Source organism: Oncorhynchus nerka, linkage group LG6, assembly GCF_034236695.1.
Source record: "Oncorhynchus nerka isolate Pitt River linkage group LG6, Oner_Uvic_2.0, whole genome shotgun sequence".
Lineage (NCBI taxonomy): Eukaryota > Metazoa > Chordata > Actinopteri > Salmoniformes > Salmonidae > Oncorhynchus > Oncorhynchus nerka.
Window position 1 is genome coordinate 20,485,649 of NC_088401.1, and position 10,692 is coordinate 20,496,340.

General features: G+C 41.5%; 1 protein-coding gene across 4 annotated transcripts; it reads right to left on the reverse strand.

Annotated features, from left to right (window-relative positions):
* Window positions 1–738: 738 nt before the first annotated feature.
* Window positions 739–6,266, reverse strand: LOC115130158 (translocon-associated protein subunit alpha-like). Of its 4 annotated transcripts, none has more exons than XM_029660975.2 (9): window positions 6,099–6,266; window positions 5,170–5,303; window positions 4,974–5,064; window positions 4,385–4,647; window positions 4,013–4,089; window positions 3,794–3,872; window positions 2,997–3,090; window positions 2,498–2,512; window positions 739–2,058 (listed from the first exon to the last, which is right to left on the reverse strand). In XM_029660975.2, the coding sequence occupies exons 1-9, from the start codon at window positions 6,166–6,168 to the stop codon at window positions 1,991–1,993; spliced, it is 891 nt and encodes a 296-aa protein (XP_029516835.1). In that variant the 5' UTR covers window positions 6,169–6,266; the 3' UTR covers window positions 739–1,990. The 4 variants fall into 4 exon arrangements, with proteins under 4 accessions (XP_029516835.1, XP_029516834.1, XP_029516836.1 ...); XM_029660974.2 differs by having other exon boundaries at window positions 4,968–5,064; XM_029660976.2 differs by lacking the exon at window positions 2,498–2,512 and having other exon boundaries at window positions 4,968–5,064.
* Window positions 6,267–10,692: the final 4,426 nt, after the last annotated feature.

The following is a 10,692-nucleotide window of genomic DNA, read 5'->3' on the forward strand; positions in this document are numbered from 1 at the left end:
ACAGGAGGGGGCTGAGAACACACCCTTGTGGGGCCCCAGTGTTGAGGATCAACAGAGTGGAGATGTTTCCTAACTTCACCACCTGGGGGCGGCCCGTCAGGAAGTCCAGGACCCAGTTGCACAAGGCGGGGTCTCAAGCTTAATGATGAGTTTGGAGGGTACTATGGTGTTGAATGCTGAGCTGTAGTCAATGAACAGCATTCTTACATAGGTATTCCTCTTGTCCAGATGGGATAGGGCAGTGTGATGGCGATTGCATCGTCTCTGGACCTATTGGGGTGGTATGCAAATTGGAGTGGGTCTAGGGTGACAAGTAGGGTGGAGGTGATATGATCCTTGACTAGTCTCAAAGCACTTCATGGTGGCAGAAGTGAGTATTACAGGGCGATTTAGTTCAGTTATATTAGTCTTCTTGGGAACAGGAACAATGGCGGCCATCTTGAAGCATGTGGGGACAGCAGACTGGGATAGGGAGATTGAATATGTCCGTAAACACACCAGCCAGCTGGTCTGCGCATGCTCTGAGGACGAGTATAGGGATGCCATCCGGGCCGGCAGCCTTGCGAGGGTTAACACGTTTAACTCACGTCGGCCATGGAGGAGAGCCCAGTCTTTGGTAGCGGGCCGTGTCGGTGGCACTGTATTGTCCTCAAAGCGAGCAAAGAAGTTAATTTGTCCGGGAGCAAGACATAACATATGTATTAGTTCACACTGTAGTAAATAAAAACCGACATAGCATATTCTCATCTCCACTTTAATTTTTCTGTTTTCTACATCAAGATGTACCAGTGTCCAAAATGAACACTTCACTTACATACTCGGCAGAGAAAAAACAAATAATCATTCAAGTTTGCGACAATATCACAGAGAAAGAAATCTACTTGGGATCCATCCATTCTCAAATGGTCATTAAAAAGCTCAGTGAAAGAGGGGGGGGGGGGGTGCGATTTAATTGCAAAAATGTTGTGTTTAAATAAATTTGACAGTCCAGAGACCATTTAATTGCCTAACTGTGTCAGTGCCTAACAGTTAGTCCAGAGTCCCTCTCATAAGTTACTATGAACAGGCTATGATACAGTAGTAAATGTACTGTGCCTCTAAAATGCACAAGTAGTAATCCCAGACAAGTCAAGAAATGCAGTATAAAAACCCATTAGCCAGGAATAAATTATCTTTGCAGTTCACTCATCTGTATTCCCCAGTAGATACTGTACACCAGTGCTGGACCTTTATTCAGATTGCAGTCTTACAAAAGTTTTAAAAAATCTAATCCTGAATTCATACTTGTACTTGACGTAAATCGATTTTGGGAATATGAAGAATGCAAATATAAAAAAAAAAGGCACATTGAGGGAAAACTTGACACTTCACCATATCCTCATTATGTTCACAGAATCATCAAAGATGGTTGAACGTTGCAGTGCACTACCAATAACAAGACTTGAAACCAGGCCTCCTCTGTGCCACCATGCAGAGGACAACAATGTGACAGAAACCCAAATGTGCAGATATTAAACGGTGCAAAACATAAAACAAGTAAAAAGGGGTGTTATGGTTTTCATGGACACCAAAATTAACAATCACTATTCTGCCTCAAAAGATATTCACAGGCGAAAAATTATGACAAGGCAGTCGCAACAAAAACCCGGAACTGTATCATCTCCCAATATCATTTACCCAGCTCTAAAACCAACCACTTCCGTCCACCATCCCCATCCTCCCTACGCTTCAAGACATGCATCTTTGCAAAAGCACACTCAAACTGCATAACATCACCTCTGTGATAACGCTTCTTTTGACAGAATAATTAACAAATGGGACCGTTTTTTGTGATGTTTTGTCTAGTTTAGTGGTAGAAACCAGTCTCTTGTGAAGAGGACGGCACTTGGTTCCGTGGTGAGAGAAGACTGTTGCCTTTCCACGGCTAGCAAGGGGAGGTATGGCTGTGTCAGGTGCCAAGCGCGAGTGACAGAACTGGGCAGGGGCCTGGTCACTCGTCCGAACCAGCCGTGCGCTTTTGTGTCCTCTTGCGGGGAGACCGTTTGGGGGAGGCCTTGTCTAGGGAAATGAGAGGAGAGTTTTAGGAAATGTTTGGAAATGGTTTGAAACGTCACTCTTTGGATCAGATAAGCAGATCAACAAATACTTTTTTCATAGGCCAAGTCTAAAATCAACAACTAGCTGCACCCTGTAGATCTTTAAGGATTGGATGAGTTTAAGCAATATGGTTGAAGCTCCACAGACCTCGTTGCCATTACCCTATTGCTTATATCCAACTGTTCCTTTCAGACCTATGAGGAGTATCTCAGGGTAGGAGCTAGGGATTTGAAGTCAGTGACCATAGCTATTACACCCAAGGCTAACATGAACCAATGATTGAGATTGCATATTCAGAAGCACTAATAATTACATTCACTGATGATTCAGAGGAAACGTAAGAATTTTGCACAACCACTACTCTACAACTGCTCGCTCCTGAGAGAAATGGAAGCCTCACCTCGCCGACTCTGCACTGAAGACGCAAGGAAAAAGAGAGGGAGAGAGAGAAAAGTGTGAATGATCCCATGCAGAGAGAGAACAGCTAGTTTTGAAAACACCAGCTAAACACAGAAAACTCAAGAGCCTTTAGCTAAATACACCCTGAGATGAAAACAGGCATCTATGAAACACTGCAACGTTATAAAGCCATAGAGAGAAACATAGCAAGGAGGGGGCATAGCAGCTAGGATGCGTGTTACTTCTGTCCTCTTAAAACACACATTTCATGAGACAGTCACTTAAATAGATTTTGAACTTGTACTCAAGCAGGCCAATCTAAGTTAGACCCATATATTTAACTTCACACTATTAGTAACCTAGGCAGAGCTGTTGAAGGTGCTGGCACCCCTGGAGCTAATGGCTAGCATAAACGTCCTGTGACTAATGGCTAGCATAAACAGCTAGCTCCCCCGTGGCCACTAGGTAGCATAATGTTGAGTGGTGTAGTGAGGACTTACTGATCTGATTAAGGGTCTCCTGGGGAATCCAGCTCATGTCCACGTCGTTGTGGCTGGACGTGCCCATCTCCACCTTAGCAGCTGGTCTCCTCCTCTGCACGGGGGGAGGACGACACACACAAAAGGAAGTTACTAAAATGACTTCCACCTTCCACTAGACTTCTACAGAAACCAAACTCTAAAACGATATTGTATAGCATAAACCCCTTTTCAGCATTTCCCCTCAGTCTTCTGAAATGCTCTAGCATGGGTTAGAGACGAACTTCCTCCATTCAACATTGAAACATAATCCTCAAAACTATCCACCACCCCCATAACCTTTCCAAGTCTTTTTTTCTTAATTTTTGACCCAGTAGTAGTGGAGCACTAAATAGCTGAAACTGAATTCGCCAAAAGTCGTAAATTGGCACAGAGTCTCCCTCTTTCCCTGTCTACCCCAATGTTCATCAGAAAACGGGTGTATTATCTCAAATCCTTTTCTCATCCTGAAAGAACATCAACTCATTAAAAACAACCACCCGAACTGAGAGAATCCCACCGTTGAATATGAACAGGAATCTCCTAATTAATTTCTCTCTGGACTGCCATCTACTGTCATATCTGCATTAGGTGACACTTGCTGAACAGTGCTGAATATTCTATGCAAATCTTGTCATGGAGCATTGCCTCAGCAGAAGTACATCTCTCTTTCAGTCTTCGTATCATTACCGAGGAAATAACACAAACAAAGGAATGATATGCTTAATTCATCGTCTTTCCGTCTCCTGAATCCAGTGGCGTGGGCATTGTAGCTTTACCTTTCTGGACTCCAGCAGCTGATGAAGGCCTACCACCACTAGCAGGCCCAGACCAGACAGGAACACATACATGAAGATCCTGAGGATGCAGAAGAGAGAATAGAATTAAGACACGCTGCACCAACACACACCCCTGGTATGGCAGCCATTCCCAATAGAATGGTTTCATTTAACACTTCTGAATGTCTTCCAACACAGGGCTAGTTCATATGGCCTCACGTCTCTCCATCCAGTCCATCCTCTCTCTCAGTGATGGTCACTGTCTGGTTGAACACAGCATCCTGGAATGTGTTACCCTGAAAGAGAGAGAGGAGTATGAGAGAGAGCGAGAGGATCAGATATCACCTCCAATTGGTGAACTACGACCCCCCCCTTATCTTCTTCGGGTTAATCTGAAAGTTTAACCTCGCATGCAAATAGTGGGCAGACTTCAACCACAGACCATGAGTTAAACTAATTTCCTAATATACAAAACAATTGCCTAATGAAATATAGATAAGGAAACTGAGAAACCAAACCCATGACCATTCTTGACATGCAATCATTTGTGAAAAAGACAAAAAATGGCTGACTAAGCTGAGGCCCACTCACGTTGCTGTCTTTGTAGTTGAGGTTGATGACCAGGCCGAAGGGGCGCCCGCCCATGGGCTCGGCTGGGATGAAGGAGTACTCGAAGGTGGCCTGGCGCCCAGCTGGCACCACTATGCCCAGCTGCAGGGCTGTGAAGTTCTGGATGTAGAACTGGAAGTCCTGTGGGTAGCGAAAGGATGCGTCCAGGGACTCCACCACAAAGTTGTCACTTCCCTTGTTGGTGAAGCCCATCAGGAACTTCACAATGTCGTTGGCTGGGAAGTCTGGAGGAAAACGCCAGGAGGAAGAGCAACAAAAGACTGAGTGGTGGCGTGATGGGGAATTTGAAGCATACACAAACTTCCTTTTCATTCAAATCATTTAGCACATACTTGTTCTTTGCAATAAATACACTCAAATATGGAGGTTGAAACAACATATTATAGACTAAACATTGTTGCTAAGTAAATCCATCTCCAAATACAAGTCAGTCTTAGCATTAAAGTGAAAAAACACAGTTCAAAACAATCATAATGACAAAAATGAAGTGCAAATTCAACATGCAGATAGATATGTTGAGACGAGCCCCAATCTGTGCCCGTACCCCTACCGTCTCCCTTGACAAAGAGGATGGTGGTGTCAGCATTGGGGGAGGCATTCACTTCTCCTCCTACGGCTTCCTCCTCTTCTTTTTCTTCCGTCTAAATATAAAAATTAGACACTATTTTTTAGATGAAATAAGCAAGGACTGATAGGGCCCATGTTAAAAAACTAGGGAGGCGGCTAAAAGTAGCCTAATCTCTTACCAATTCTGTGTTTTCATCATCTTCAACTTCGGCCTCATCATCCTCATCCTCTGTGTTCACATCAACATCATCCACAGCATCTTCATCAGCTGCCTCCTCATCCTCAGTAGCATCCTGGGCTGCCACCAATGGCCCTGGATTGATTGTAAGGAAGTACATTGATTAAAATCTCACCAAATAATTTTGGGGGGAAAACAAACTTGTGTCAAAATAAAATATATTATTATTTCCACACCAGGGCGCTTAGTTACATAGTTAATATTGTATCAAGGGATTTAAACTGAGTTTGAACAAATATTTTATTCATTACAGTTACAGGCCCTAGGCCTAACAAACGTAATTACATTTTTTTTCTCCTGTTTCATATCGCAAGCTTCTAAGACACAAAAGCAAAACACTGATATGATTGCCAGGCTTTGCCAACAATAGAGGGCTTCTGTGGCCAAGTTCTGAGGCTGCTTCTCCTAGCCCAATAATGGACGTAAAGGAGCCTAACGTTACTCCTTATTGTCCAAGGAACTTACATGATCTGTTTATAGGCAAAATGGCCCTGGAAGCCAAATCAGCCAAAAACTCAATCTAAAGGTAAATCGAGTCTTAATTACGGTTCTAGAAAGCAAGTAGGCTGGTAAGGAAGGACACGTCAGTCTAGTTAGGTAGCACACCGTTAAGTATAAGCAAGACTTACTATTAAATCATATTTGCAATGAATAGTTACAAAAAAAAACGTGTAGCCAGTATCAACATCAATAAAACTACTAATTGACAAAGGAAGTAGCTACAATGTCCTACTAGCAGAAAATATAATTTACACAAGAGCATGGAGTGGCCTTCCAAAGCTACCTTAACTAGCTACTGTAGCTAACTGTGTCTGGTGGCCAATGGGGTTTCTCTTCATCTCGTTAACCTAAGTTCAGTTCGGTACTCACCTTTCATGATAATCGTTGCCGGGAAAGCTAGTAATACCAGCAAAAGCACTTTAGGTAGAAATTGTACCATTTTGAAGTGAAATCCGTACGCCTCCTTCCCGGTGAAATATTGCTTCACTAAATCTTACAGCTCCTTCCGACTGCTAAATTGAAATGCGCTTGTCCACATCCGGGTAGCGTGCCAGATTCAAAATATACATGTTCCGTCGGAGACATTAGAAAGGAGGAGATAAGAATCCCGGCTGGTCATCATTTTATTTCCATGAATTTACAAGCTGCTAAAAAAAAATCAAAAGGTACTCGATGATATTGGATATTAAGCAACACAGTTCTTAAAGATCATATTCTCATTGGAAACATGATAAATATATTTTTGCAAGAAAAGACTTGGGTCATGGAAGTAGATGGGATTTGAGTAGTCATTAAACGTGCCAAAGAGCTGATGCACCTAAAGAACCTTAGAGAAAAATAGTTGATGAGAAAGCTTGACCGTTTTCTAAAGAAAATATAATCTATCTCAAGAAGAGGAGTGTATTTAAATCTTTACTAGAATTAGAACAGCTTTACACAGACCTGGCAAAGATCAAGAGCAAAATGGATTGAAGAGGAGGAAAGAAACACTCATTATTTTTTTTCACTTGAAAGATTAACTACAAAAGAAAATCTATAACTGTACTCAAAATGAATGATGTGTTATGCAAAGATCCCATTACAATATCAACATTTGTCAATTCCTTTTATGAAAACCTTTACAACTCACAATTTCAGGAAGATGGTTGTGAAAGCTACATTTGGAAGATGGTTGTGAAAGACACATTATGTCCCTGTAATTGAGGATGATTTCCACTCAGTTTGCGATTCACCTGTGTCTATTGAAGAAATTAGAGAGGCTCTGAATTCAATGACCAATGGGAAATCACCTGGCCCTGATGGCATGTCAGTTGAATTCTATAGACAGTTTTGGGGGATACTAGAATACCCTATTTTTAATATGTTTCAAGATTACATTGAAAAGGGTGAAATGGTCTCCACTATGAAACAGGTCCTTATTTCACTGATTCAGAAACCTAATAAAGACCCTTCTGTCATTGACAATTGTAGACCAATTACTTGATTAAATATTGATTACAAATTGATTGCTCTGGTTTATGCCAAAAGATTAAAGAAAGGAATAGATTAAAGAAAGGAATAGATATTATAAATGAGACTCAAACAGGATTTATGAAGGGCTGCCACATAAGCTCTAACATTCGTTTAGTCTTGGACCTTCTACATTATTCAGATGCAATTGATGCGGTTGTCTTATTTTCGGACTTCTGTAAAGCCTTTGACACAATTGAACATTCATTTCTCTTTCTGTCTCTTAAACTTTTTGGTTTCGGTGAACATTTTATCAAAGTCATTTGCATGTTTTACAAAGATGTAAATAGTTCTGTGTTACGAAATCTTAATACATCCAAAAGATTCAGTATCAACAGAAGTGTACGACAGTAATGCCCAATTTCGGCATGTTATTCATTTTGGTTGTGGAACTTCTATCTCTAGATATTCTAAATAATGCAAATCTGCATGGCTTAACCATTTCCCAACTGGCTGATGATACTACTCTTTTTTTAAGAGAAAAAGAGCAGGTCGCCCTTAATACGATCACTGCATTCTCTATTGCCTCAGGACTAAAACTGAATGTTTCTAAATGTGAAATCTTATGTCTCTGATGACAAAGACATTTAAAATATTCCTGTAAAAGACTGTGTTGAATATTTAGAAATACATCTGTCAAAAAAACACTTAGTCAGACAACATAGGAATTTCTCTCCGAAAATTAAGAAAACCAAGAATATATTTCATAATTGGCTACAAAGGGATCTTTCTATATTTGGGAGAGTGCTTCTGTCCAAGGCAGAGGGACTGTCTCGCTTTGTGTACCCCTCATTATCTTTATTTGTAAATCCCTCTACCTTGACTTCATCTGGAAAAATAAGTCACACAAACTAAATAAGTCAGTCCTCTCTAATAAAAGATCTGAAGGAGGTCTGGAAGTGTTGGATTTTGTTGACATGAATAACACTTTCAATATCAATTGGTTGAAAAGACGTTTAGTCGATACTAAATCAATTTATTTGGTATTTCATTCCAAACAATGTGTTTAATACGTTGGGAGGTCTTCCATTTTTACTGAAATGTAATTATATCCTGAAAGATTACCCACTAAATTGGCTAGGTTTCACCAACAAGCTTTAATGGCCTAGAAAATATGTTTCTTGCACAATTCTTCCCCACATAAAGATATTTTGTGGAATAATTACAAGCCTGAGTCTGTAATACCTACATGTTTCAAGCAGACCACCATAGTCCCTGTGCCCAAGGAAGCAAAGGTAACCTGCCTAAATGATTACCACCCCGTAGCACTCACGTCGGTAGCCATGACGTGCTTTGAAAGGCTGGCTCACATCAACAGCATCCTCCCGGATACCCCTAGACCCACTCCAATTCGCATACCACCCCAGATCCACAGATGACGCAATCTCAATCGCACTCCACACTGTCCTTTCCCACCTGGACAAAAGGAACACCTATGTGAGAATGCTGTTCATAGACTACAGCTCAATGTTCAACACCATAGTGCACACAAATCTCATCACGAAGCTAAGGACCCTGGGACTAAATACCTCCCTCTGTAACTGGATCCTGGACTTCCTTACTGGCCGCCCCCAGGTGGTAAGGGTAGGCAACACGTCTGCCACGCTGATCCTCAACACTGGGGTCCGTCAGGGGTGTGTACTTAGTCCCCCCCTGTACTCCCTATTTACCCACGACTGCGTGGCCAAACATGACTCCAACACCATTATTAAGTTTGCTGATGTCACAACAGTGGTAGTCCTGATCACCGACAACAGCCTATAGGGAGGAGGTCAGAGAACTGGCAGGGTGGTGACAGGACAACAACTTCTCCCTCAATGTGAGCAAGACAAAGGAGCTGATCATGGACTACAGGAAAAGGCGGGCCGAACAAGCCCCCATTAACATCGATGGGGGCTGTAGTGGAGTGGGTCGAGAGTTTCAATTTCCTTGGTGTTCACATCACCAACGAAATATCATGGTCCAAATACACCAAGACAGTCGTGAAGAGGGCAGGATAAAACCTTTTCCCCCTCAGGAGAAGGAAAAGATTTGGCATAGGTCCCCAGATCCTCAAAAAGTTCTACAGCTGCACCATCGAGAGCATCCTGACCGGTTGCATCACCGCCCGGTATGGCAACTGCTCGGCATCTGACCACAAGGCGCTGACCACAAGGCGCCACAACTCTTCTTGAATTGCACTGTTGGTTAAGGGCTTGTAAGTAAGCATTTCACAGTAAGGTCTACACCTGTTGTATTCGGTGCATGTGACAAAGTTTGATTTGGATTTGATTTTGAATTGACGTCTGTGCGCAGTGGGTGGGATAGTTTTATTTTTCAGTGGCACAAATACACTAGAATGACTTTTCAGTCCTGACTTAAATTTGCTTGAAAATCAGAAACAAAGTTGGAAGATCCCTTTCATCTTTGATTCCCAACCAAATTTACTGAGCTTGAGCAGTTTTGACAAAAACAATGGATATACACTGAGTGTACAAAACATTAGGAACACCTCCTAATATTGCGTTTCACCCCCTTTTGCCCTCAGGACAGCCTCAGTTTATCGGGGCAAGGACTCTACAAGGTGTTGAAAGCATTTCACAGGGATGCTGGCCCACGTTGACTCCAATTCTTCCCACAATTGTGTCAAGTTGGATGTCCTTTGGGTGGTGTACTTTTCTTGGTACACACGCCAAGCTGTTGAGGGTGAAAATTCCAGCAGCGTCGCAGTTCTTGACACACTCAAACCGGTGTGTCTATCACCTACTACCATACCTCGTTCAAATGCACTTAAATCTTTTGTCTTGCCCAATCATGCTCTGAATAGCACACATACATACACAATTCATGTCTCAAGGCTTAAAAACATAAAAATCTTAAAAACTTAACTTAAAAATCCTTCTTTCTCCTCCACTTAATCTACAATGGTTGAAGTGGATTTAACAAGTGACATCAATAAGGAATCATAGCTTTCACCTGGATTCACCTGGTCAGTCTATGTCATGTTGCTAATGTTTTTTCAGTGTATGTTGCACTAAGAGTTGTGCAAAGTTCGTAGAATCTTATTCAAAATGATTCACAACTAATGGCTGCCAAAGGTGCTTCCAACTCTGGGCTGTGAAGACATACACAATCAAGACATTCAAGACATTCATTTGGAAAATGTTATAATTGTTCTTTGACTTTAAACGTGTAGAAGGTTGTGTAGATCGGTATGAAAGAAAATCAAATGTTTTCCCTTTATAGATTTCATTTTAAGGCAGCAAAATATGAAGTGCAAAGGGTGTGTAGCCGTACTAGCGAATATAATACGCTTTTTAATAAGTCATGCTATTACCAACATAAAAGCTCAATAACCTTAGACAAATGTTGGTCTTGTCAATACACTAATATTGTACATTTATGCACTGACCTTGTATAATCCTTTGTAACAAATTTAAAAATAAAAAAAAGTTTGAATTAGCCAAATACAAAA